Genomic DNA, 27,631 nt, shown 5'->3' with positions numbered 1-27,631 from the left:
AAAATGTCTACCGCCCCATTTGAAGGGAACAGTTATTTTTGCACCCAGTGAACAGAAACTGGGACAGAAGAGGAAAAAAAGGACTTTCACAGCATTAAATGGGTCACCTTGAGTGGAACACTTGCCTATGTGGTCCTATTAGGAGCCAGAGAGAGAGAGAAATACAGAGAGAGATGTAGAGGGGACACATGTTTCCTGTCTGAATGTTAAAGTTGTAACTGTCCCCTGATAGATGGAGGCTATTTAAAGTATAAATCTGAAGCTTTGTCAAACGCAGACCGCCAGGCTCGGCCCACCTGTTGGTGCAGCCTTTTGTGTGCGCACGTCCTGGATATGGGCTTTTTCTTTTTGTCACGTGTTTATACATTACAGAGCTCAACGTGCACAGAAAGCACTACCTGGCTTCAGTCGACTCGAACATGCAGTTTAGTTTTAGTGAATCATTTACCTAAAGTTCCTTTTAGCTTTTGCCTTGACCCCAGTTATTCAGTCATTGCCCAGCCCTGCACAAACACTTTTCACTAGTACCATAAAGCAAGCCAACCCAGTTTACTTTGCAAGAGTGCATGTTAGGATTAAATTCACTTATTATTTATTTAAATAGTGCCAGATCAGCTGTCATTTTAAAGTGCTGCATAATGTTAGGTGAACACCCTACAATATTCAGAGTTTCCCACAGGATTGCATTGTGGCAGTATCAAAGCGGAGGGGGCATATGCACTCGCAAGCACTCATTTAGCAGCAAATGAACCTTCAAACTAAGAGCGAGCAGATTGTCTAACAGTGACGTTATTGTCTTGGGCAAATGAAAAGTACTAATATATCACAAATAAGGTCCACGTAAAGCCACTAATGTCACCAGAGAAAACCCCGGTGAGCAAGCGTTTGGTGACAGTGGGGAGGAAGAACTCCATTTTAACAGGAAGATACCTCTGGAAGAACCCAGCACAGGTAGGAGCATCTATCAACCTCAAACAGCTGAGGTAAGAGAGAAGAGGAACATACAGAAGTGAAAAGAGGAAGAGAGATGCTCAGTGCATCATGGGATGTGCACCAGCAACTTGAGACAATAGCAGGATGATTGAGTAATAGTTCTGGGTCACCTGATTCAGCCCTCACTATAAGCTCTGTCGAAAAGGAAAGTTTTAATTTTAAAAGTAAACCTTTCTATGCTTCTTTCACTTTATGGTAACCTGTTTAATCCAACTGAGGCTATGCAAAAGCTTTATTTACACTACTGCATTGACTCCTTGTTCAAGTGGAAGCCATTTTTTCACTTTTGACCTGGTTTGTCTGCTTTGCTCTCCGATCACAGGTGAAACTCTGCATGTTGGACTTCGTGCTCATAAATACTGAACAGCAGGTTATTTTACTGAAACTCAGAAAGGAGACAAGGCTTCAGAGCTATCAGAGTCTAGACACATATTTCAGAGCTGTAAAAACAAAACAAAAACAAACAAAAACAGCAAATGTCTTCACTGGCAGAAGGCACAATGATAATGCCAAGGACAATCTTACATTTTATTTCACAGAGTCATTATCCTGCAGCTAACCTTAATCCAATTCAATTTATGCAGCACCAATTCACATCGACAGTCACCTCATTGCTTTCTATTAGTAAAGTAAGTAAAAACAACAGAATATTAGAAAGAAAACCTCAATGATCTACCAATCCCCTTTGAGCAGCACTGACAGTGGGGAGGAAAAACTCCCCACTTTTAAGGAAAAACTTCCTTAACAAGAAGAAAACTAACAGACCCAGGTTCAGCGAGGGTCAGACATCTGCTGTGTTTGGGGTGTGACGGAAAAGAGGACAGCATAAAGTCTCCAAGGACTCCTCGGGTTATTCTACCTGCACCATATATTACTACCAAACAGACCAATCAGAGCTGGTGAAATTTCCAACAGTGCGACATGTCAGTGCACCTATACAGCGAGGTCTTTAAAATATGATGGAGACTTATCCTTCAGGAGTTTGAATGTGAGAAGAAAGATTGAACTTCTAAATGAAGAGAAACTAATTTGGGAGAAATATCACATCTAATTTCAGTCACTTTCAGCGTTTTGGATCAGCTAAAGGCTGTATAAGGATTTGTGGGACTGATGTTGCAGTTTAAAATGAAGAAAGAGGATTGATTGACACTGTTAGCGTAGGTCCTTCTTACTTTTTTATGCCTTTTAGATAAAGTGGATGGTACATTTCACCTTTACCCTTAAACATGTGAAATGACAATGTAATTCCGTTGGCACCAGCTTTGTTTGGGATTTCTAGCAAATGAACTCGTTCTGCACTGCACTGCACTGCTCACTCCACTCAGTCCACTCCCATTTCGGAGTCCATAGGAGTTATTTCCAGGGACGTGAGGGGCTATCATTGAACATCACCTAGAGTCCCCTGCATTGTCTGAAGTGCTGGCTCAGCAGCCTTCTGTACAGAGGTGCTCACTGGGCCAAAGAAGGAAAACTCTGGCTCTTTGTACAGTATCGATAGTTCTGTTGGGGCAAAATTAAAGCTGCAACCTAAACATTTTGCACCAGCCTCTTGCTTTGCTTTGGGGTAATTTTTCTGCTACCATTGAACATTTTATTGGCTTTACACTTGGAGCATTTATCATCACGGAGAACTACAGAGCTGTTATTACCAAAGCCTGGCGGTTCACGTTTGATCTCCTTGTTTGGACAGTTGAGCATGGGATCTTGACACTAATAATTTGAAGCTTTACAAGCCTGTGACACAAAATCAATGCTCCTAATGCTGGGTTCAGTGTTGTAGTTTGCCACAGACGATCGGCAGCAAACACTTCAAACCAGATGGAAAAATGATGCACAAAGTAACACGGCAGAGTTATGACTGCATCCTCCACTGACTAATTGTGGAAAACACAGGAGATGACTGATTTAATCAAGATTATGAACGAAGAAAAACTTTGTAATTAATTTGACGTCTTTTATCATTTCCAGTGGGTGAGATTTGCATAGTTACAAAACTGATTTATCAGTGTCTGGAAGTGAAAAATAATCCCACAGTGTGAGCTTTAATCACAACCGAAGTGACATCACAGGCGGCATATATTTCCAGATGTTTTTAAAGGCGAAACAAACAGCTGCTGCATTTCTGGTTCGAGTGTGGCCAGAAATTAAAAGTAAACAAAAGCTTCATAGCTTTTCTGAGCATTTTCTAAATGCTGCCCTAACTTGTTTTTTCTGTATGAAAAAGGTGACCAATGTTCCCTCTAATTTTTCATCTGTCTGAGCGAACACACAAACTCCCTGAGCGGTCCCTTGAACCACTGTGAGCAACAGCAGACGTATGCACTGTGGTCACGCCAGCATCAAATCCATCCAAGTTACATGGTTTATTAAAATAATCAAATTACAGCATTTACATTTATGTTAGAGTACTTTTAATTAAGCCCCTCTTACAATGAAAATTAAAAAAAAAAATCTTGTTCATGACCTGTGTAGTATGTTGGAAGTGAAAATTAACTTGAACTCCAATTTTGAAAACGCAACTTTCTTTTCTTTTTCTGACTTGTATTATGAGTACAAGTCTGTGGTCTGGGAGAGAGTCCTGTAACTCTCTGTCTGCAAAATACAGTAAATAATGACCAATGTTGGGCAATTAATTATATAGTCACTTCTTCAAAAAAGTAACTGAGTTTTGCAAACAAAGTTTTTTGCTGCTTTTAAATAAACATTTTAAAATATTTACAGAACAATCAGGTGTTCTGCATCAAATTTGATGCCACACAAATTATTTGTGCCACTCCAAAAAATAATTTCTGTCCACTATGAGAAAAAGGAGAACAACAGCCTGATACCTGCAGGCCTGACAACAGGAGATGTATCACTCCTGTAACATTCAGCAGTCGCCTCATTGTTCTGACCAATGACTGTATAACATACAGTATAAAACTGTATGTTTTATACAGTCATTGGTTCTGACACACACAACAAAACTATTGACTACTACACACTAACTACACAAGATTTGCGCTAAACGTTGCAAATCTCTCACATCTCAAAACACCGCCGTCACTCCTAAAACTTCCCCCTTCCTAAACAACTAAATGCCATTTTGCCATATCATTTTTTGATTGGTCGACATGGTACATTTTTCCACCAATAGGAAAAGCTGGAGGGGGGAGGGGTGGTTTTGTTTTTGCTCACAGGCGGAGAGTGCTTTGGAGGTTTTCCTTATAAAACGCCGTTTTTACCGTTTCTTCCCGCAGTAAATATAAACAAGGATAGTATTCGGGAAAAACAAACAAACATTGCATATATTTTTTATCACAACTCTGGTTTTACGTGGCCTATCAACACAATTTAAAAACTGGTATAAAGTCCACACTTTTTTCCGTCAATTGTTCCGTCTGTCCTGCTTACATCTCCAATGGTTGTACACGTTGTCATTAACGTGGCTTCACTCCACATCAGCCACACCGCTTTGCTAGCTAAAACACCGGTGTCGGCACATAAGGACGCTGTCATAGCCTGTCAACGAGGTATATACGAATGTGAATGCATCATTGGCTGGACTATGGGATAAGGTGGCATGTTCTAATCCCATACTGGAGCAGCCAGTCACTTACTGACTAACACTGTAAAACAGAATTGTTAACATATTTATTTTAATTTCAATTCAGGTTAGTTTTTTTTTTGTGCACAAGCAGATTTTCTGTGCGCAGAGACGGTGCCAGCAGTGCGCAATTGCTTAGAGGGAACATTGAAGGTGACATATTATCAGTGTTGGGGAGTAACGGAATACATGTATCGCCGTTATGTATTTAAAATACAAAATATGAGTAACTGTATTCCGTTACAGTTACCGTTTAAAAAGGTAGTATTTAGAATACAGTTACTTTGTTAAAATAAATGGATTACACGGCGGTACTTTCCTGTTTCATATTTTTGCGGGTCAGGACTGTTTGGGTTTTGTTTGACAGCTACGTTCTGTTGTTCCAGGCAGCAGCATTACAGTTGCCATGGCGCTCTCTGTGACTGCGTGTTTACTGGGTGAGAGAGCGCCTTTTTGTTGTTGTTGTTGTGCTAAGCTAATAGGCAGAATGCTACAGACATAGCTCTAAAGAATGTAGCCTCCTGGGCAGTGTAGTCCGTGCTGCAGGGAGAATGGACTGCCATACACGTTATGTGTCTGTGAGCGCGAGGAGGGAGAAAAAGGAAAAGTACGAGCTGTCACTGAGCAAAAACGGGAGCTGGAAGCATGTAAATATAATACTAACCACTGCAGCCAAGAAGAGTGCCTGACGAGCCCAGTTGTAAGTAAGCTATTAAGACTCGAGTGGACTGTACGCTGTGTTCGTGTTTTCCTCTGAAACAATAAGTTCCGTTGGAGCAGCCTTTCAACGCCTCTCTCTGTCTCTCTCAAGCAAACTTGACCCAGACAACAAAGTAAAGCTATTTTTCGGCTACGAGCCCAACACAGAACCAGACGTATTAGCCAGAGGTCCCTTTACTACGGTTCGGAGCCGCGGACCTTCAGCAACAGTAATAAATCACACAGCAATAGTACATTCGCGTAGTTGCAAAAAGCATGATAATATATTAAGTAATCCAAAGTATTCAGAATACGTTACTGTCATTGAGTAACATAACGGAATACGTTACAGAATACATTTTGGGGCACGTATTCTGTAATCTGTAATGGAATACATTTTTAAAGTAACCTTCCCAACACTGCATATTATATATTTTAGTAATGCATTACTTAAATTACGTTTATACAACCTGTTACAGTAAAATACTTCTGTAGTACTTTTACTGACCAAGCCAAGAGGGCAAAGGAGCTTGTAATAATTATGAACATAAACAATCACACAACACTACACAACATCCAGATCATATAATGTGAAACTTTAAGAGCAATCACATTTGCTAAGAGGACTATTTTCTCCTTTAAACCCCTTTAAAATTGACCAAGTTTGACATTTAGCTTCTATTCCAGGAAAACAGGAGTAAGCGTGTTTAAAAGCTTTGTAGCCTAATTCTGCTGCGACTCAAGGGGCAAACATTTGTAAAATATTGGGAGGTCGACTACCATTCTGAAGAGGAAACCAGCCCAAAGAGCACTTCATATAAAAATGGGTGACGCACCTTTATATACATCACCCATTCCATAACCAGACGATCACATCTGTATATAGGCATAATGTACAAATCAAGATGTTATATCCAAAGCTGACCTTTTGTACGCTACTGTTTTTGGTGATGATCATCATGTTATGGTACCTGGCCTTAGGAAACATCAAACAGGTGTTTGTGCCATCCGGGCGGTGGGAGAGGGACTGTGCTCGTAGTAAATAATCATTTACCCAGCTTGGTTTCTCTCTCACATGAATGAGCTTCACAGTCCATCGCCACATGGGAATTCCTACAAAGCTTAAAATAAAAGGCAGCTCAGTAAGGTTCAGAGCACCTGGTGTTCCGCGCTGATCCCTACAATATTAACACGCTCTCATAATGAACTACAAAACTCTTTTGACTGTTATAATCTGCTCCTGGATGGCTGTTATCAGCTGAGAGATGAGAGCGAGCGCTGTGTATGTGTGCTGGATGTGCCATCACTCTGGCTGCAATTTGTACCTGAAGCAGAAATAACTTGAACTGACTTAAATGACTGATGTGATGCAGTGTGAACTGGAGCAAAGAAAGAGGAAAGTTTGCAGTCCCTCGCCGGGTGGTTTAGGTGTTTTTCTGCGGAGGTGGAGATGATGGGAGTGTTCTCTTTGAGGACTCACTTCTGAGACCTCGGGCTGGTGCGATACAGCGCTTCTTCCCTCTGCTGTGGCAAGTGTGTGTTTACTGGCACGCTGCTGTGTCCGTGTCAGAGAGTGCAGAAAAACATTTTATATTATCAGAGATGTCAACAATCCTGTTTTCAAAGGGATGTTTTGAAGACTGGATTTAGGTTGTTTTGGGGGGGGGGGGGAAATGGGCAGTGGAGTCTGGGTGGAACTGAGGTGAGACAAGAAGTAAAATCAACTGAAACACCTACAGATCAAATAAACAGGCCACACTTCATTTTAAAGTGGCTCTAAGGTGCTTTTTTTTTAAAAAAATTATTCTCTGACTTATACACTCACAGGCCACCTGCTCAACTTCTCATTAATCCAAATATCTCATCAACCATACACATGGAATCACTTCAGTGCACTTGGGCATGTAGATGTGGTCTTAGTTTTCCACATTCAGTGAGCTTGTTGTCACTGCATACCTTGCTTTTTGATTTACTGATCACAGAGGCAAGGCCAAAAACCTTCACAAATTCTTTTTCTCCAAAAAGTTTCTTTAGCTCTAGAAATACTTGTAATTTTCCATCGATTTTTCACACTTCCTGTGTGTAATGGCAACATCACCAGAAAAAGAGTAGCAGTGTATTTTGCAAAGGCATCCAATTAACCAAATTAGACCGTTTGGTGGGCAGGTTCTGGCCTTGGTCCACATCTTTGATAGCTGATCTTTAAACTTGCAGCTTCAGAGAGTTTTTTTTCTACCTTTCGATATTTATGATTTCAAAGTTAGGGGATGTACTTAATATGATTCATGCGATGACAATCTTATTGGAGTTATTTGCTGGTTTATGTATGTAGTTTTTTTGTACTGGTTAAAAATAACTGCCAGCTGGTGAGACTTTGACGATGTGTATCTGCTGTGTCCTTTAAATTAATCGCTCACTTCAATCCAGGTTCCTTATTTATATGAGAGTTGAGTGATGAAGAAGATTAAACGTTATCTTTTTCGTTTCGCTGTCATGAAAGGGGAAATATACAACAATCAAAATCTAAAGGAAAACAAACCCCCAAAAATGTCCCACATTAGAATCAGCAGATTGTTGTTTTAAACAATGGCATCGGTCCAGACTTTCACCATCTGTCCATCCCTGCATGCAGTTTAAGCCTCTGATTTTCTGTGTCCTGATGTTTTGAACTGAATGTGTAGCTTCTGATCAGGTCTAATTTCCTCCATTAGTGATCAAGGTTCACACATGAAAAAGGTTGTTTAGTCTCTGCTGCTCGCCGTCTTCCTTCACTCAGGCTGTCGTGCTCTGACCCCGCTGTGAGTCATCTTGCATTTCTCGATGCTGGCAGGAGTGCTGGCTGTTCGCTCTGATCCATGCTGTAGTGGTGCGACGCTGCCTTTGGCTTTCTGAAGGAGGGGTGGGGGGGAACTGGAGCACAGCTCTGAGCCATAGGCAGAAATACCAGGCCTAACTAGGACATGTCAAGAAACGGGGCTAGTGGCGGGGTGTCTGTCTCGCAGAGAACTTCCTGAAGGGATGACAGAAAGTATCTTGCTGTTGATGAGTTCCGAATTTCTTCTTCTGCTCGACTTATTGTTGATAATTTTGCACCTTGTACCTTTTAACAAATAACACAGATGCTTTTTAGAATTATTGAGCTTTAAAGTTTTGCAGGTCCACTGGTTCTGTTTGTGCTGCACTTCAACAGTGACTCATTCTCCCAGTTTTTTTCTATGGTATGACCCCTTATTACAAAGCAAAGCGTAGTCATCAAGCGTGTGATTTGCCCATCGCACTAGAGCTGCAGATAATGATTCATTTACAATTTTTCTATGGACCTTCTCTGCTTTTCTTTATTTTCTGTCATATATATGCTGTTAAAATGGAGACTGTTCATATAAAGCATGGCCAGAGTTTGAATAATTAGGTCAGTGTCTGTACAAGTAATCACTGTGATCTAAAAGCTCAGATTTTGTGCAGCTCTAAATGCTTTTTCTGAGTTTTTCTGACATCACAGAGAGTTGATATGCCTAATATCCTCCTGAGAACCGAGGAAACAAGTATTTTTCAGTTACATTTTTTGTGACGTCTTGCCTATTTGCAGCTAAAAGAGGCCACCCAAACACATGAGATGTCCTTGGAAAGGCCAGGATGTGTTCTTTTGACCTCAACGGGGGTTAATAGGGTAGCTCAAATAAGTCAAAAGATACAGACCAAAAACAAATGTCCATTAAGAGGACATAAATGAATAGGCTGGTTCTCATGAGGATATGGTCATCTCAAAATAGACAAATGTCTCGCTTATTAATCACTCAAGTAAGTACTCTTGTATATGAATCCTGTTTATTGATTTCATTTGCTTACATTTCAACTAGTAAACTTGGTGTAATTTGAGATTAGATACATATAATCAGATTAAATAACATTGTAACCTCTCAGATCCACATCGTGACCCTTTCTGGATGTCCTGAGCCCCATGTGAGCCTTTTTGCCATCACCAACTTGTTTTTCTGTTTTTGGGTGCTAACAAGGTCCGTTAGCTCGGTGCAGACTATCATAGACCGAATGGCCCATTTTCCAGTCCGGCCTCTACAACATCTCTCTGCACACTCTCACCCCGCTACACTAAGTGCTGCTCCAAACCAACAAATCTTCCCCTTTAAAGTAGGTTACAGAGCCCTCCAACCTTGAGTCTGCGCTGATGCAGGTGTACTAACCTCACTTTGTGAAGGTGTAGGACCTTTTTTATGTCCCATATGCAGGAAACCGCATGCACCAGTGAAGGAGATCTTTGTGATTATACCAGGACTGTTAGAATAATGAAGAGAATTGATGGGTTTGGACACAGTTTTTGAAAAATGCTTCACACATTATTTATTTTTTTTAATGTTTTTGTTATAAATTCTGATATTAAAGACCAAAATGAAGATAAAAATTAAGGCAAATGGGAGCATTTAAGGAATTGTTGGTGATAATGAAGCAAATTTCCATTAATGATTGACAAGCTCTTTATACCTTTATACTGGCATCATGATCTGATAGCGCTATAAATCTCTGAAGATGCTGATTACCAGTTCCTGTTTCTGTCTGAGAAAGTTGAGGGTGTGTTAAAGCTTGCATGCAACTTCATAAGTTTTCGGATTGGCTGTTTGTAGAAATAACTATCAGATAATATGCATTAAAGAACATTGAAGACAAAGGTTATCACAAAGAAAGAAACTGGCCTCTATCAAGCTATACAAATGTTCATTTAATTGGTTGAGGTGTGTATTTTAGTATGAGGGTCTATGGCAGACTTGGGCAAATAATTTTCCCAAGGGGGCACATGAGGAATGGACTGTTCTGGAGTCCTGGTCCACAACAGTTCAGTTCTATCAAGTGAGAGATATCTAGCTTAAAGTCAGGTTCAATGTCTGAGGAGGAAATGTGAAGGACAGGGTATCTGGATTTGTTAAACTTCATCACCGAGAATGTTGGTTCACATACGATGGTAGATCCAAAGAGAACATCTTCTAATCTTTAGCACTGACATACACAACAGCTCCCAGCGTATAAGAATATAAATGCCCATTTCACTTCTGGGTTCTTTTTAGTCACTTGATCTTGTATCTTTTTCAAAAGTCCACCATTTTTCTGTGTCAGATTTGGTCCAGTTTTTCCCATTTCAGCTCAAGCCTTTCCAAGCAAGCACTTACCTCCATGAACAAATCATTCCCTGTCGTAGTCCCTTTCACTGAGTGCATTGCTGCCAGCTCCTCCAAAATCTCCAACTCTGTCTTCATCCCGCTTACAAAGATGAGTAACTGGGCAGATATCACAACTCTCATCCAGAGCCAAGTAGCCATCGGCTCATTGTCAAACACTTCTTTTTTTCTCAGGGCATATCAGCTCAGGAAAGTTGACCAAACACTCTGATAAACTCCCCAGCAGAGATTGGCTCACTTACTTTGGTTTATAATTTTTGTGGGAAATAACAAAGCTGGTCTTGACTGCTCCATCCTTGGATGTGTAAAAAGTCGTGTTGATTTTGGAGCTTTCCTCGCAAACGTTCAGATGTCCGTTCTCACTTTTTTTCAGCTTCAAAGTTGCTGCTTGAAACACACAGTTTCAGGTTCAAAGCAATATCCCCATCCTGCATGCTAACGTGAATGCTACTGATATTTAATTAGGCATGCTTTTTGTAGATTTGGACTTGAACATCTGTTTGTGTTGCTGATTAAATAATTTATATACTTTCAGCCACAGTCCCCACAGCTGAATGCAAAACTGTGTTATTCTCACTACTGAACGCAGTAGTAAAGGCAGCAGCAGTAACACTAATATTCATGATTTCAGTCAGCCTCACTGTTGTGTTTTTCCACTGTCGTGATGTAATGACAGGATTGATTTCTGTGTTTTTGCTGCAGGACACCAATGAAATTGTGGCCATTAAGAAATTCAAGGACAGCGAAGGTAAGAGGGCTCTTCTCTCCCGATGTGCAGGCCTCATCAGAGAGCACTTATGATTTCTATTGTAATGCAGACTGTCCCCGTCCTTTATTTCTACTGGCCTGCTGCATCCCATATCTATCACAACATGGCAGCTCAGTGTGATCCTCATTTCCTGTCTGTCTCACCTCCACGCAGAAAATGAAGAGGTCAAAGAAACGACCCTGCGGGAGCTCAAAATGCTCCGCACCCTCAAGCAGGAGAATATTGTTGAGCTGAAAGAAGCCTTCCGCCGAAGAGGAAAGCTGTACCTTGTTTTCGAATATGTGGAGAAGGTAGGTTTCCACCACAGGCCGGTACCTGCACTGACTCTGGTGTTATTCTCACCCGTCGCCTGTAGCAGAACAAGTTCAGCACACTCTTCTCTTCTTCTGGCTTCACTTACCGTAACATCAACAGAATGATGAATGAAGGTGGTTATCAGCTCAATAATTCAATCCAGGGTTTTCCCAACCTCGCTGTGAAAGAGATAACATTGGCAGCATATGACCAATGACAAACACAGGGAGGTATACTGGCAACAGAGCAGGATATTTTCCAAAATAACAGCAAACTATAATATTTGAAAAAATACAAAGAGGTTAAACACATAATAGAGGCTGAAAGCAACAGAGCTGCAGCAGCCAAAGCAGCAGCGGGCGAGTTTGTGTGATAGGGAAAAGCTGTAGAGCACTGTGGTATTAAAACACCCGGTCTGAATGTGTAGGACTAGTAAAGGTACAAGTAAAGATCAACCAGAAGAAACATTCAATCATTCAAACCTGTAAGTTGCTCAAAATCCAAATTTCAAGTTGGCCAGCAAATATGAGGCTTAGCTGTTCTGTTTTGGGATCTTATCACTAAATTAAGTTCTATTCAACGTTATAATTGTTTAAAATTGCTCACAAAATCAGGTAAAAAGCAGAAAAAAGGACCTCGTCTTCAAAATAAAAGACTTTAGACCAGAGCTATTAAACGCATTAAAGCTTCAGATATGGCAGCCCGAAGCAGTCAGCGCATTGTTCTCACTTAATGAACCTTCTATTCACAAAATAGATAATTAAAAAATAGGTATTGTTTCACAAATAGGAACCATTTTTCTCCAACAGAGAAAAACAGACTTTTATCACACTTTAAAAAGCTTGTCGATCCCTTACTTCAAATGCAACCTGCTCCAGAGGTGGTCAGGTCTGGACGGGTCGACCCGATGCTGAAAACTCAGGGTTAAACCTAGAATTCCTTCGCTAAACCCCCAAATCCCTCATGATAATAAAGAGCTCAGCTTTGATTTCTTCAACTGTGTCTTTTTTCTCTCTTTCTTTTAGAATATGCTCGAGCTGCTCGAGGAGTTACCAAACGGTGTGCCGAGTGAAAAAGCGCGCAGCTACATCTTCCAGCTAATCAAAGCAATTCACTGGTGCCATAAGCATGACATTGTTCACCGAGGTAAGGCGTTTTTCTTAACCTGAACACAGAGTACAGAGTGTTAGTGAGATAGAGGAGAGGCCCCCAGAGCAGGAAGACAAATGCAGCATTATTTTTGCTTACACTGGAGAAAAAACATGGTCATTCCATATAAAATCCACCAAACTGGAGAAAATTTCCCACATGAGCCCTTCAGAATCACCTGATTTCCATAGTGTAGTGATTTACATGTGTGTCTAACAAGCAAAAGGTCCCTGGTTTGAGCCCAAGCAAAGACACAAATACCTTTGGGGTTGCATCTGGTGTAAAAATCTGTGGCAACCCCTTATGAATAGGGTATGCTGATAGTGCTTTTTATGTGAGACTGCACAGCACTTTTATTACTTGTCTTCCTATCCCACATCTTGAGACAGTATCCCAAATTTTGACTGTTTCTGCTGGACGTGCACATTTCTAAAGTTCAGCTTTCACGTATAAAGTGGGCTTTTTAAGCCTTTTTTGCAGGTTTACCACAAAGAAAATGAGGTAGTGGTATGTACAGGGAAATAGAGTTTTTATCTTCTGTGCTAGATTTTTCTGTTTCATGCAGGAGAAAATGTGGTGTAAAGTGATACAATATTTCTGTCTCATAATTGGCTAAAAATGGCTAAAATTGTCAGATATGGTGCAAAAAAACATGTATGAGTGTATGGATGCATCTTTACTGAAACCCAAAGACGGCTAAAGATCTTTTATTAGCAAGAGAGTTGGAAATGTTGCATTTAAATGTAATATATTTGACTACCTCTCAGTATTATTAACACGTCTCACTTTGTCCCACGTTCAGTTTGTTGTGATATGGTCACCTTACTCATTAAGAAGAGAGCCGCCAAAAGGAGCTCTGATGCATCATGTAAAATTTTACCTTCTTACTATGAATATTTTCCAAGTGAATAAAGCTGCATCACAATTTGGTGTTTTTTAATTTGTTCAGTCCTCCTATGTTTTTAAATACAGAAGACTGATATAAAATTCATTTGAGAATTGTTAAAAGCATTAACTTTGAGCATCAATATTATGGGATACATCATAGTTTCAATACTCTCTGTAACGTCTAAATATTTTTGGGTCCAGTTTCATGGTTCGTATCACTATGTGAGACAGGTGTTTAGTCAGAATAGGCTCACTTTCTATCTTTTTAGCTTCATAGTTTCATCTTTTTCTTTTGGCTGCTCCCTTTAGAGGTCACCACAGTGGATCATCTACCTCCATCTCACCCTATCCCTAGCATCCTCCTCTGTCACACCAACCCTGTGCATATCCTCATCCATGAACTTCCTCTGAGTTTCCTCTTTTCCTCCTGTCTGGCAGCTTCATATTCAACATCATTTGCCCATTGCATCCACTGTCCCTTCTCTGCACATGTTCAAACATCTCAAACTATAAATTTGTCTCAAACCCGCTCAGCCTGAGCTGTGTCTCTAATATACTCATTCCATACCTGTCCATCCTGGTCAATCCCCATGATATCATAGCATCTTCAGCATTATATCTATCAGCATTATAACTAAGCGATGTATTGTTCACTAGAAGAGCTTTTGGTGAATCAGTGGCAGCAGAGCAGGAAACCAGATGGCCCATGTGAGCTTTTGGCACACTGAGAGCAACAGAGCAGGCATCCAAATGGCCTGTAGTATATCCAGGCACCCATATGACAATGTTATCGAGGGATTCAGTGTAAGGGTTATAGTTTTTTTTCCCCCAATCTGTGCATTTTTGCTGATGAAATTCCATTTCTCTGAAGGGTAATCATTCAAATCGTTCTCTCAATGAAGCAGATGAATGTGTGGTGGCAGAAACTGATGGAAGTGATGTAATAGCGATGATGATAATGATGCCCCTCTCCAGCTTACTCTCCATCTGTGTTCTTCCTCCTCAGACATAAAGCCAGAAAACCTACTCATCAGCTCCGATGACGTCCTCAAGTTATGTGACTTCGGTGAGCCCCTCTATTCGATCCTCGCGCTGTAAGAAAGGTGCTCAAACAGTCAGAGCTGTGATGTAAAAGGAGTGTTTTCAACAGATACTATATTTGGCTGAAACCAGTGCTTCAGGAGTGCAGCAGGCAGGCTTCATCCGGTTATCTAAAGCCGTGTGTGCGCCTCCCCTCTCTGCGGCTGGTCATTCTTCTTTCATCTCAATTAATGAAATGTGTTGGGCAACAAGAGCATAATCATGCTTCAGCTCAGTCTGGCGGCGCCACAACAGAAGCAGGGGGAAACGTAAAACATGGTGTGGCCAGAATCACACAGGCAATCTGGTGTGAGAGACTGAAGACCTGCTGTTTGCTCTGTGTCAGCCAAAGGCATTGAGAGAAGAGACACGGGCCAAACAGACTCCGCTGTGAAGGTTTACGTTTCAGACCGAGTCTTGCCGCGCGCAGTCACTTTCACTGTGTGTTGTTTTGATCGGGGAGTTGGAGCTCTGAGAAACTGGAAATGAATGTCTGGGTTAATGTAGTAAATGTCCGTTTGTGAGGGAAAAGTTTCTCCTTGTTTAAACTTGTTTAACCTAATATCATGTAAAGGTTCAAAGGGTTTCACAGGCACTATAAAAACACTATAAATATGCTGTATGCCAGCTGTCGTGAAAAATAAACGGTAAAAATTACCAACTTCATGTTTTTATACTCTAATTTGAGTGAGCACACTGGACCTAATTTGAATTAAAATTTCACTGGAATTAATCAAGCATAAGACTCAACCGCTTAAATGAGTTTTTGTCTCCAGGAAGTAAATAAATATAATTTGGCATCTTAATCAATAAATTAAAAATGTTCTTTACTATTTTTTCTTCTTTTTGAAAAACATTGAATTAGAAAATGCATGGATGACAACAATAATTACATTTTAGCAGTAAGAGAATCATTTTGATTAAAAGGCTTGTGCATACTAGTGATACCAGCACAAAAACCATTTTGGTAATTACTAATACTGTTAATTTAGGACAGCTGTGGTATAAACCTCACATTTGATGGGGGTCTAATAAATTTCCATTACACCATATATAATGTGGAATGAAGAAGTCTCTTTCAATTAGGATACTTTTTAATATTATTTGATCATAATTAGAAATCCTAGAAGGCAGCTATTTTAATATACAGTAACAGTCATATTATTAAAAAACCCTCAGATTGATTGGAAATAAACTTATTTCCCAGCATGTTGAGCACTGTTCTTGAAAACTGTAATCAAATTGATAGGAAAACAAAGTAAAACAGTTAAAATAATTGAATAAGCTAAATGCACGAGTGCCAAAGTGCAGACAAGCTGCAAAAAATGTTGAACATGCAGTCACCCTGTATCTGTTGGTTATGTGAGTAATTGGCAATAAAACATACCAACATGAATATTAAACTGGAACTGTTAAAAAAAACAAACAAACATGGACGGTATCATCAAAAGTTCAAAGATTTGTAATCTACTTAAACTCTGACTGACGTGTCTATATGTATGTAAGAGAGCTAGAGGCTCTAAAGGTGTGCTTCGATGCTTGTACAGCCAAAAAAGCATCTCACATTAATCAGCTGAAGAATTCAAAAGGCAGGATCTGCTGCTGTCAAAGTGTTCAGGAAAAAAAGATCACATCTGGCGTCGTCTCTGACCTAACTTTACAAACTACTTTGTAAGTCAAAGCTTTAAAGCATAATGAGCGTCCAGAGAGGCAGTCAGCTGAAATTCATTTTTAGGTTTCTCAGCATGTGGAGCATAACTAAAAGCTCCTCATCATATCCTATTGCTTTCTCTGTCTTCTCTTGCCAGGCTTTGCACGTAATCTCTCTGAGGGGACTGACGCCAATTACACCGAGTATGTGGCCACTAGATGGTACCGGTCTCCGGAGCTCCTGCTCGGGTACGCCTGCTATTTTTTACGTTTTCCCTTTAAGCTCTGTCCAGTCACCACACTGACATAAATTCTTATTAGCTCTCATTATGCGTGGCCTCTCTCACCACCCTCTTAAATCTGCGGTCTCAGGGCTCCTTACGGGAAGGCGGTGGACATGTGGTCAGTGGGCTGCATCTTAGGAGAGCTGAGTGACGGGCAGCCGCTGTTCCCGGGAGAGAGCGAGATCGACCAGCTCTTTACCATCCAGAAAGTGCTGGGACCCCTGCCACCAGAGCAGATGAAGCTCTTCTATAACAACCCTCGCTTCCACGGGCTGAGGGTAACTTGAGCCCCCCCCCCCCCCCCCCCCCATACTCTGCTGACCCATCCCTCCATGCTGCTCTTATCACTGCTTTTCTTTCCTCTCTCTCTTTGCTGTCTCTTAAGGCCTCCTCCTCCTCTGTTTCTTCTTCCCTTATTTATTTTCTCTGTACACTCTCTTCTTCTTCTTCTTTTTTTTCTGGCTGAGTTTGCTGTGCCGTGACTGACTGGATCACAATGACTCATCGTGTATCATGTATCCTGTATGCACTGTGAAGGAAGGCTGTGATAAGTCTTCTGTGGCAGGCTGGTGGTGCAGCAGACCTGGGTCGTCCTTCCCTTCGCCTCACTGCCCACAACCCAGGATTTAATTATTAGTTAGCAAACTCCCCCTCTGTGAATGCCTGGCAGTGAATACCCAGTGATAAGACCACTTCTTGATTAAGCTGCATAATAAGCGAAACGTTTTACGGTCTACACCTTGAATTTTCAGCTTCTATCCACCTATTAAATACCCAAGTTGTTGTTCCTCAGTAAAATCCTTGCTCCGGTAAAGACAAGCACACGTTGGCCGTGTCTGTTTCTTAAAAAAAAATAGCGCCTGCTATTGTTAGTACTCGCTCAAGGGGAAAAAAACCAAGCTCTACCTCCACATTTATGTGCTTGTTGTCGTTTAAATGAGATCCTGCAAACTTCGCTGATCCCTGCACATTATCGCTCACAGTCAGATCATCCTATTAACACCACGAGAGGAGAGAAATAGTGTTTGATGGAAACACGCATGCTGTTTTTATTAAAATAAATCAGACCAGCAAGAAACCACACAACACTTTTGAGTGAACAGAGGACGCTTGATGGTTGTTTCATCACGTTTCCCACCTACGATGTGCTTTTCTGTAACACTCAGAAATGTGTGATGTAAAAAGAACGGCTTCTGGACTCTTTTTTTTCCCCTGCAAACAGCAAATTCAAAATATTCAAAGGAAAAATTCTATTAGAAATGAAAGGTTGACAATGGAGGATTGCACGTGGTTGAAATCACAAGTTGTGTATTTGGGCGTTTCTAAAAGATTTCACCAAAGCATTGTCATGGTTACAGGATTTTCCAATCAAGCTTAGAAAAAGATTTCTTCAATACCAAATCCAATTATACAGAGATACAAACAAACCTGTCACAGGAGACAACAAGTAAACGATGTTCAGCAACAGCACCGATATTAAAATATAAGGTAACAAGGACTCACAAGACAGGGCTACAATTCCAGGAGTTTCTTTTTACTTGGGTGGCATTCAGGGGACCAAGAATGAGGCAGAGTGTGAATTGGTGAGGAAAACAATAGGTCATGTGCACCCCTATGTACTGATAGCTTGTCAGCTACCTTTATTAGCAATAAGGTGAAGTAATTAGTGTCACTGTGGAGGATTTTTATCCTTCTTGACAACATTGCTTCAGTTCATTGAGGTTTACACGCATCCGCTCTGTTAAGGTCCAGACACAGCACATGGCCTTTGATTGGACCAGTCCATTTCCATGAATCTTGCTTGGAATCGTGTTCCTGTTGTGTGACTCAGTTTGGGCCAGGCTTTAGCTGTGGGACAGATGGCCTCACATTTGACTCTAGAATACTTTGGTATACAGAGGAGTTCATGTGCGACTCACTGACTGTAAGGTACCCAGGTCTTGTGGGTGCAAAACGAGCCCAAATCATCACCCCTTCACCATCATCATCATACCGTGGCTCAAGAGTTGGCAGTTCGTCTTATAATCGGAAGGTTGCTGGTTCGAGCCCCGGTTCCGACAGTCTCGGTCGTTGTGTCTTTGGGCAAGACACTTCACCTGTTGCCTACTGGTGGTGGTCAGAGGGCCCGGTGGCGTCAGTGTCTGGCAGCCTCGCCTCTGTCAGTGCGCCCCAGGGCAGCTGTGGCTACAATGTAGCTTGCCGTCACCAATGGGTGAATGACTGAATGTAGTGTAAAGCGCTTTGGGGTCCTTAGGGACTAAGTAAAGCGCTATACAAATGCAGGCCATTTACCATGCCTGATAGTTGTTATGAGGTAGTTACAGTGTGTGGTTTTCTGCAAACATGGTGCTGTGCATTTTAGCCAAACATATTGATTTTGTTCTCATCTGTCTAAAGGACATTGTTCCAGAAGTCTTGTGCTCTCCGGCATGAAAACTTACTTCAGAAACAATCATATTTTAACTATATTTTAACTTTCATGTATTTAGACTCTTTACTGAAGTAAAGATGATAAAGACATTCAAGTAATAACAGGAAGGTTTAATTTAAAATACAATGAAGGTGTCTAAAATAAAAATATTTAATATGCAAGTGATCTTAGTGGGTTTTGATTAAATAATGCTGCACACCATAATCTTGCAGCTGGAGATTAATTGGATTGAAATACTCCTGGGTGGCTGTATCTGTTATAACAGCATGATACGTTAGCAGTTTTATATTTTAAAATATGCAAAATAATAAATAAGTAAAGCTTTAAAATAAATAGGTTGGAGTACAAGGGACAATATGTATAGTGGTGTTGAAAATACAGGGGAGTAGAAGAAAGTATAGCATAAAAATACCTAAAAAAACGACAAGTACATCAAAACTGTACTTCAGTGAAGTAATTGTTACGTTACACCACTGGTCCTGTTTATACTTTGATCCCCTGCTGGATCAAAGTTAACAATACTTCAGTTCAGTGACACTGACAGGGGAGCAACAGGGGGCAATCATTTTTCAGGGAGGGATGGTACAGCTCAACTATAATTCCATCCATACATCCATCCATCTTCCTCTGATCCACTTCACACCTACAGTGAAGCCACTTTAGAGTCACCAGTTAATCTAAAACCCACACAGACAAGGATGAACATGCAACCGCCACACACAAAGGCCTCAGGCGGTCAGTGGATTCAAACCCAGAACCTGAGGCAGTAGTGCTAACCACTGCACCACTGTGCTGCCTACTAAAACCCCATGTATTTTAATCTAAGAAACAACCATAAGTCATATACCTTTGATTCCATTCATTCCATGATTTTGTCTCTGTCCACTAAAATGAAACCACCATAAAAATCAGAGGCTCTTCATGTTTTTTTGTAAGTGACCAAACTTACAAATTCAGCAAGGGTTCAAATAATTACTTCCCCCATTGTAAATAGCATTATTAACATTTGATATGATCAGGTCTCTAAAAGAGGAAGACACTTTAACCTCAGGATACTCTCATACTGACGATCGATCACTAAGGACATTTGATGCTGTTGTTTAGTAAAAGCGTCTTATTTTCCACTTATTTATGGTGGTTATCATCAAGGTGGTTATCCACATGTGGGGCATAGAGCAACTGATTGAAGTTGTGGACAAGTGGAAATATATGGAGTGAAACTAAGTGTTTTCATGTGTTCACAGTAACCCGGATCCTTTTTCATACTTAATGATTAATAGAAATTGTGGGTTCTTGTTTCTAAAACAGAGCGTTGCAGAAAGCTTTTCCGAACCACCGAATCATCGCTGGGTTTTCTCAAAACTTATTATTCTCTTATTTATGACATGAACTTTTTTTGACTGTACCATTATCCACTGTCTCTGCTAATGTTGCAGTTTCCTACTGTGAGTCACCCTCAAACCTTGGAGCGAAGATACCTGGGAATCATCGACGCAGCCCTGCTCGACCTGCTGAAGGTGAGGCGAGCCGAGTGACTTTAATGGTTTTTTTCTTAACTTTTGTCTGTTTTCAGAGTATCGTGAAAACGTCCAGTGAACCACAATAATTTTCATAAACTAGACATCTGATAGTTGCATCATTATCACAGTGTTTACGTCGTGACTGCACGGTGCCTCCTCCCTGCTTCGGCATCTCTCAGCTCATATCCTGGTTCCACTGCTGTTATTGCTGTGTCTACACTGTAAACAGGAGCTCCATGTCAAGAATGTAGGCTGTGCTTGTGCTCTTGCGCTTTTCCCAGCAGATAATGACTCACCGCTAACATGATGATGATGATGCCATCTCAGGACTGACTTAAGCAAGGACAGGCATCTCTCTAAGAACTAATCGGGCTTTCTTGTGTTGAGTTCAGATAAAATTTAATAACGTTTGTTTGCTAATCGTTAACGCAGAGCTGCACGGCTACCAAAGAGCTTCTGATGTTGACCCAAAATGTAGCTTCCACTGTATATTTATGCTATTCAAAAACAAAGCTGCATCCAGATTTCAGTTTGAGTTTGTTCATACATTAAAGTGAGTTCAGAGAGACTATTAAACACATTATTTGGGTAAGAAAAAGCAAATGTCACAAATCATATTTCGCATCATTGTTTGGCTCGTTTGGTGACTGTGAGACACAATTAAATGCGGCAGCAGCTTGACTTTTATGATAATGGCGATGATTCATAGTAGCACGACTGTTTCGGTTTGTTTGAGAGGTCTGCATGTTCGGGGTGTCTTCAGCGCTCACGGGCTCCATCTGTGTGGTTTGTGGTTTAGAACATGCTGCTCCTGAACCCCACCGAGCGCTTTCTCACAGAGCAGAGCCTGAACCACCACGCCTTCCAGACCCTGCGGATGGTGGAGCGGCCTGGGCCACCCACACCCACACCTGTACGCTCCTCTAAGCGAAAACCTCACCACGGAGACAACACTACCCCCAGCAGGTCAGCAGTGAGCACTATATTTGGGGAAAGCTTGCCAGTGCAGATGTATTAATGGGTCGTTTCATGAACAAATGCTGTCAGATGTTTTTAATCAGCAGCCACCATCCAGCAACATTTGACAGAATATTTCAGGATAATTCATATATTGTCTGTCTGGTTTAGTCTGGAATTATTCTGCATCTCAGAAACCTACAGACAACAGCCCATTATAGTAATATAAACACCCCCATACTTAACAATAGAAGTTATGTGCACTTTTGTTTCCTAAATTTTAACTAAAACTATTTACATATTGAAATAAAGACCTTGTTTTTGGAAACTCTTAGTCACTTCATTTTTCTTTGCTATTCATATTACCAAGACAACAGTGAATTAAGATTTTTACATCTAGTCTTTTGGGAGGTTTTGATGTACTTTATGCTACTCATATTCTTCCATCACCCTGCACTTACACCAAACCTCATCCAATAAATAAAAATGAATAGTTGATGTTTTTAAAATTTCTATTGCAGTGTTTGGCCATGATAGTCACTGAGTGACAATATAATGTGACAGCATCAAGTGAGACTCTTTTAGCTGTATACTTAACATCCACTCTACTTTACTAAAAAATCCACTGTGTCAAACACCCTCACCACCAGGGATGAATCATCGACATACAGAAAAAAGCTCATAATAAACTGCAGGTTTCATGTCATTCATATGTATTGGGAAGAATAGGGCTCTTGCAATTGATCCCTGTGGAACACCTTTCCTTATTAAATGCAGTAAGTGGTAACTTTGCTGCCACTGAGTTCATTATTACATGTTTTTGTCTCTGCTTTTCCTTAGGAGCCATGGGGGAAAGAGCTCAGGAAGCCACCGCTCCAGCAGCAGAGAGTGCTCCAGCTTACCCCGACATGAAGACCTCCACCCCAACAACGACAGCTTTCTCAACGGCAACATGTCTGCAGCCATCAACCTCAGCCCCACACTGCATCCTAAGAACTACCAGCCGCAGATCTTCAACCACTCCACCGCCTGCAGCATGGACCTGGCCAGCAGCAACCTGCCTCATCTGCTCAGCCCCGGTGAGACCAAGTCCAAGGGCGACTTTGAGATGAACTTGGGGTCCAAGGTGTCAGATGGCCCAGGGGCGAAGTACCTCAAATCCAACTTCCGCTCACAGCAGAACCGCCACTCTTTTGTAGAAGGGAAGACCAACACGCTTCAGTCAGGGGACAAACACAGCCGACACAACTACATGGAGTCCCACAGCTCCACGCCGTCCTCCTCTAAGTTTGCCTACCTGAACTTGTCCAAGAGCTATGGCACGCTTAGCGATGCCAAGTCAGTGGGGAACTTAAATGATGTGCATCTTTATGCAGATGAACCCACATCTCGCTATTTTCCTTCCAGCTGCCTCGACCTCACAGCTCCGGGCAGCCCAGCGGCCCGCCGAGTGGAGAGGCTGGGACCTGGCACAGGTGGCCGAGGAAGCATGCGCTCAGAGAGAGAGAGCAACACTCTGGACTCCTCCTACAGGCGCTCCTCCACCCGCCATAAAACTTCAGAGGAGTCCAAGTCACCAGACTCCCTGGATCCCGGGGAGAGCGAAAGGAGCCATTCCCATTCTCTCTCTGCCCCACATGACCCTCTGTCTTATGGTCAGGGATACACCAGCCCCTTCTCCTCCCAGCAGAGGCCACACCGCCACTCCATGTACGTACGGAGGGATCACCAGAGGACGCACGGGGGAGACGAGGGACTGTTGGTCGGGCAGGGAATACCCACCAGAGCCAGCAGCCTCCAGCTCCTGTCCCCACAGCTGCAGCACCGCACGCTGCCTCGCCACTCTGGGGGCTCCTCCAGAGAAGAAGACATGAGCAGGGTCAGTCCTCAGCCCACATCAAAACTCTCCAGCTTTAGGGAAAGCCTTCAGGATGTAATCATAACAAATGCCTACACCAGGTTTTGTTGGACGGCTCTGCCTCAGTCTCAGTTTGTCCAGTGACGCAGCCAGGACTTATTCTGGTGGCGTTTGAAAACATGGTGTGTGTTTAGGTTCTCAGCCAGATCTTGTGTCCCAGGTTTGTAATGAATTGGAAAGGCAGGATTAGCATAGCTGCAGCTTCATCTGTGAACATTTGAGGTGCTAAGAGTGTGGCTTTCTTTTTAAGACATGCAGTGAATCATGCTACCCGTATATTTATATATACTGTATACACACATATAGTATATATATACCGTGTGTGTATTTGTATGTGCTGCAATGCTGAGCTCACTTCATGCTTCATCATGTCTCCATTAACAGAACGAACAGGCACCCACTGAGGTCACCCACAGCAGACCTCCAATAAGGGACTCCACAAGGGACAACACCGCATCTTTTCACACACAGCGGAAAAAAAGCGAGGTCCGACATTCTGCCTGCACCCACCATTCCCCACCCACATCCAGTCTTCCGAGAGCGCGGATGTGGGTGGATACTGCTGTCATGAACTGCTCTCTCTTTCTCTTTTTTCTCTGTCTCTCCTGCATCAGATGCCTCTTCATTTTCTCTGTGTGCTTTGCTTCCCTCTAATGTGACTTCTTATGGTAGCGCAGTCGAGCTCGTCATCGCATCGCATTTCAGTTCTGGGCTACATTTATAGCCCGCACAGATGTTTTATTATAACGACCAATCATAAATCAATACGCCCCCACCTTATTTTTCTGTCCCTTCAGGTAAATAAAGGTATCGTTTCAGACAGAGAGGCATGCAAAGCAGGCAGCCTCGGAGATTTTATGTCATGAGTTTCTCTGTTGTGACTCAGGTTGGCTTATATCATGACCAGCAAACAGAAGATGGGGGTTCTTCCAAAGAGAACCGCAACATCTACAGCGAATCCATGCCAAGGCGGGTGGGCAGCTTCTACAGAGGTTGGTTTAATCAGGAGTGATATTTATGGCTGTGGCTTTCTCTCTTTCATTGCTGCAGTAAGGGGGGAAAGATTAACTCCAGACACATCACTGGAGGGAATATTATTTTTTACTAATCACTGATCAGGTGCTGCTATATAGAGAATTATTATATTATGGCAGATTCTTTAGATGTCTACACATCAACACATGTCTACACTAAGTTAGAGATAAATATAGCTGTTTCACTCAAAACTAAAAATAGCCATCTTATCACCAGACTCAGTGATCTTCATCCTCTAATGTCTGTAGATTTCATAGCAGTTGATTAAAACGGTCGGGCAGTGGGCCCATTTAAAATCAAAAGCCTTACCTAAATTAAATTTGGCTGATCTCCAGTTCGAGGTCATCTTCGCGGGCATGTCCAGACGGCTGCTATTTTTAGCCCACTCTCTGGAAGTTCTGTTCTTACCGCTTCCACTGTGCACTCGGCTATTTCACCACACACCTCAAACTTGAGAAGAGAGCATAAAACTTGTGTTTCAAACCGACTGGAATTTCACACCGAAGATAACTGCTGGCGATGAGAGCTGGGTCTCCAGCGACAGCTACAGCTAAGCAGTTTTCAGCCATTTCCACCAGATTTGCCTCGCTGTGATTTTGTCCACTTTCCAAAAATTCAAATCAAGTTAAAGGATCACAGTTTTGACATGTTGGAGGAAATTCAGCACACACTGCGGAAGTACAAGGGGACAGAGATCTAAAAATAATAGCAGCACTGAAAATGATCCAATAGTGCACAAGAGGATGATCAACAGGAGATCGCTCAGAAGGAATCGTGTTTCATTCTTTTAAGCCCATCCTGGAACTTTTTACTCAAACCTAATTACAATATGTCAGGAAGTTGCTGAAAGCAGGCTTAAGAGTTTTGACAGTAACGCAGACTGACTGAGATAACTTATTAAAAGATGTGCTTGCCACTGTTTTGGAGTGCACAGTATGCTATAATGGAAAGAACATCTGATGCTAATGTGTTCAACTTCCTCTTTCAAGTAATGTCCTTCGGGGCAGCAGCTATTTTAAGACCAAGCCATGTGTGGCTATTCAGACATGAGGACTGGCTCCATTGTATCACAATAGTGACATTTCAACTGAAGTATAATCTTGAGGAAGAAGGTGAAATTACAGTGAGCCAAACAGGGCGAAATGTAGTAGGTGGTAAAGATTTTGTAAGGCCAGAATTCCTGTGATTTGAGCACACTGTGCTAGCAAAGACTGCATGTACCACAGCTACAGTCAACTGGACGCTCTCTTTTAGATATCTCAGGGAGTCATTTCAGCTTTGGGATGATTTTGTGATTGTTGGGGACAAAAGTGTGATGCAGACTCTTCAAGCGTGTTTCTGAATGTGGTTGCCTTTGGGCACTGCAGAATCTTCCACTGAAAATTGAAAAGCGTCCCTTTGCGAAGCCTTAAGCTGAGCGTTATTGCCCTCCTGGTAATGTTACCCGGCTTAATCCTCCTAAAAGGGACCATGACTTGCAAAATTATTTTGTATTAGACAAAAATGGAATTTAGACCAAGCGCAGTAAAGATCCAAAGGGCTGTTTTTCTCATAGACTTCAGTACGGCCAAACTTCTTTTTACAAGCAGAAAGGATGCAATAATTAGCACTTCTTTGCTTCACATTTATACAGTCTATGGTCTGAACAGGACTTCGCCATAGTTGTTGCTAACCATTGCTGCTCTACACACGTAACTCATTTACATACATATAATGCTATACCTGTGCGTGCCACTTTATTAGCATTAAAAAGGAATAAGATCTCGTTTGCTGAAAATGAGTCAAACCATGTGGAAATTTGTGCATTGTTTGGCATAGTCCATTTCCATATTAGAGGGACACAAAAACTCCATCAGGGTATTTTTATATTCGCTTCTTTAGCAGTTTTTGGGGCGGCCAATGTTTGAAACTTTGAGTTTGACACACGATTACTTTAGTGTATGAATTTGCTTTAAAGTCTAACTTATGGTACTGCACAGGAGCCTTTGTGGGCGCCATTGTTGTTTGCACTGGTGTGTCAAGTTGTACTTGGAGAAAAATCTTGAGGAACGCTTTTAATTCAATTCAATTCAATAAACTTTATTGATCGCGAAGGTTGGCCCCGAAGAAAATTGGGTTGCTTTTATTGAAAGGAAGAGGAAGGTCAGAAGAGAGAAAAGTAAAACATCTAATTGAAACAGAACACCATCGATCCCATTAGCTAAATGCACAAGTTTGATACAATTGCAGTCTGTTACATTTTCAGTTCACTGAGGTCTTTTGCGTGTGCCAATCAATTTCCAATGTTTACACGGCATGTTACAGCCAAGCCGACCTGTCACAGCTGTTAAAGTCTGCATCACTGTTAGTTATGGTATAAATTTCTAGATACTTGCAGCTCTTTTTTATTATATTCCCTGTTTTTGTTGTGTATCTTTGGAAATCTTGAGTTATGTTTTAATCTTAATTTATTTGTATTACCCGCCTAAACTTTAGATATATGTTTGGGTCAGAGCTAGAATTATGACACCTAATGACCTGCTAAAGTGGACAAAATGTGTTTATTTCTCTGTATATTGGACGTAAATTAACCCATTTGTTGTGTTTGTTGAACAGTCCCGTCTCCCCGGCCAGACAACTCCTTCCACGACAGCCGGGGTCAGAGTCGGGGCTCGGGCTTGTCTGGCGACGGCGGCAGTTTGGCGAATCACTCCAAACGACAGCCGGCATTTGACCCCTGGTAATTATATCTTCTAACCACGACCGAAAATAGTTTCACACCAAAAGAACAGCAGCGTTTATTCTCTTCGCTGTCTGTGGCGCTGTCAGAACAGTATACCGTCAGATTTCATTTCACACCGGCCACATGACGTGGCATTTTTAACAGAAATTCTTACTGGGAGTTAAAAACTTTTTAGCCGAGACATCACGCTCATTACTCTTTGTTTTTATTTCAGGACTGGCCCAGATACTGTAGTCTTGAATGCCTCTGAGCCTTCCAAAGAAAAGGAGAAGCAGGGTTTCTTCAGAGCAATAAAGAAGAAAAAGAAGAAATCTCAGATGGTATGTTGTGTGTGAAGTACGTCTGAGGACTTACGCCCACGTGTGGATGCAGTGTTTTCCCATCTATGAGCCTCATCGGCACCTTTACAGAAATATAAAACCATTTATTGTTGTTGTTGTTGTCATGTGCATCATGTTTACCTCTACCAC

At 41.7% G+C, this 27,631-nt stretch overlaps 1 protein-coding gene across 3 annotated transcripts in view; it reads left to right on the top strand.

Moving 5' to 3' along the window:
• The window catches only part of LOC134619975 (cyclin-dependent kinase-like 5), a 55,242-nt gene that overhangs the window by 22,137 nt on the left and 5,474 nt on the right, over nt 1–27,631 (top strand). For all 3 annotated transcript variants that reach the window (XM_063465806.1, XM_063465803.1, XM_065469685.1), the window contains exons 4-16: nt 11,167–11,212; nt 11,387–11,523; nt 12,553–12,673; nt 14,571–14,630; nt 16,453–16,543; nt 16,667–16,856; nt 20,446–20,526; nt 21,329–21,495; nt 22,327–23,365; nt 23,789–23,890; nt 24,291–24,396; nt 27,035–27,158; nt 27,376–27,481. In XM_063465806.1, the coding sequence (XP_063321876.1) occupies nt 11,167–11,212; nt 11,387–11,523; nt 12,553–12,673; nt 14,571–14,630; nt 16,453–16,543; nt 16,667–16,856; nt 20,446–20,526; nt 21,329–21,495; nt 22,327–23,365; nt 23,789–23,890; nt 24,291–24,396; nt 27,035–27,158; nt 27,376–27,481 (2,370 nt within the window). The remainder of the gene's footprint in view (nt 1–11,166; nt 11,213–11,386; nt 11,524–12,552; nt 12,674–14,570; nt 14,631–16,452; nt 16,544–16,666; nt 16,857–20,445; nt 20,527–21,328; nt 21,496–22,326; nt 23,366–23,788; nt 23,891–24,290; nt 24,397–27,034; nt 27,159–27,375; nt 27,482–27,631) is intronic.

This window comes from Pelmatolapia mariae, linkage group LG23, assembly GCF_036321145.2.
Source record: "Pelmatolapia mariae isolate MD_Pm_ZW linkage group LG23, Pm_UMD_F_2, whole genome shotgun sequence".
Classification (NCBI taxonomy): Eukaryota; Metazoa; Chordata; class Actinopteri; order Cichliformes; family Cichlidae; genus Pelmatolapia; species Pelmatolapia mariae.
Note: the sequence above shows the minus strand (reverse complement) of the source record. Positions and strands in the feature narration are given on the sequence as shown.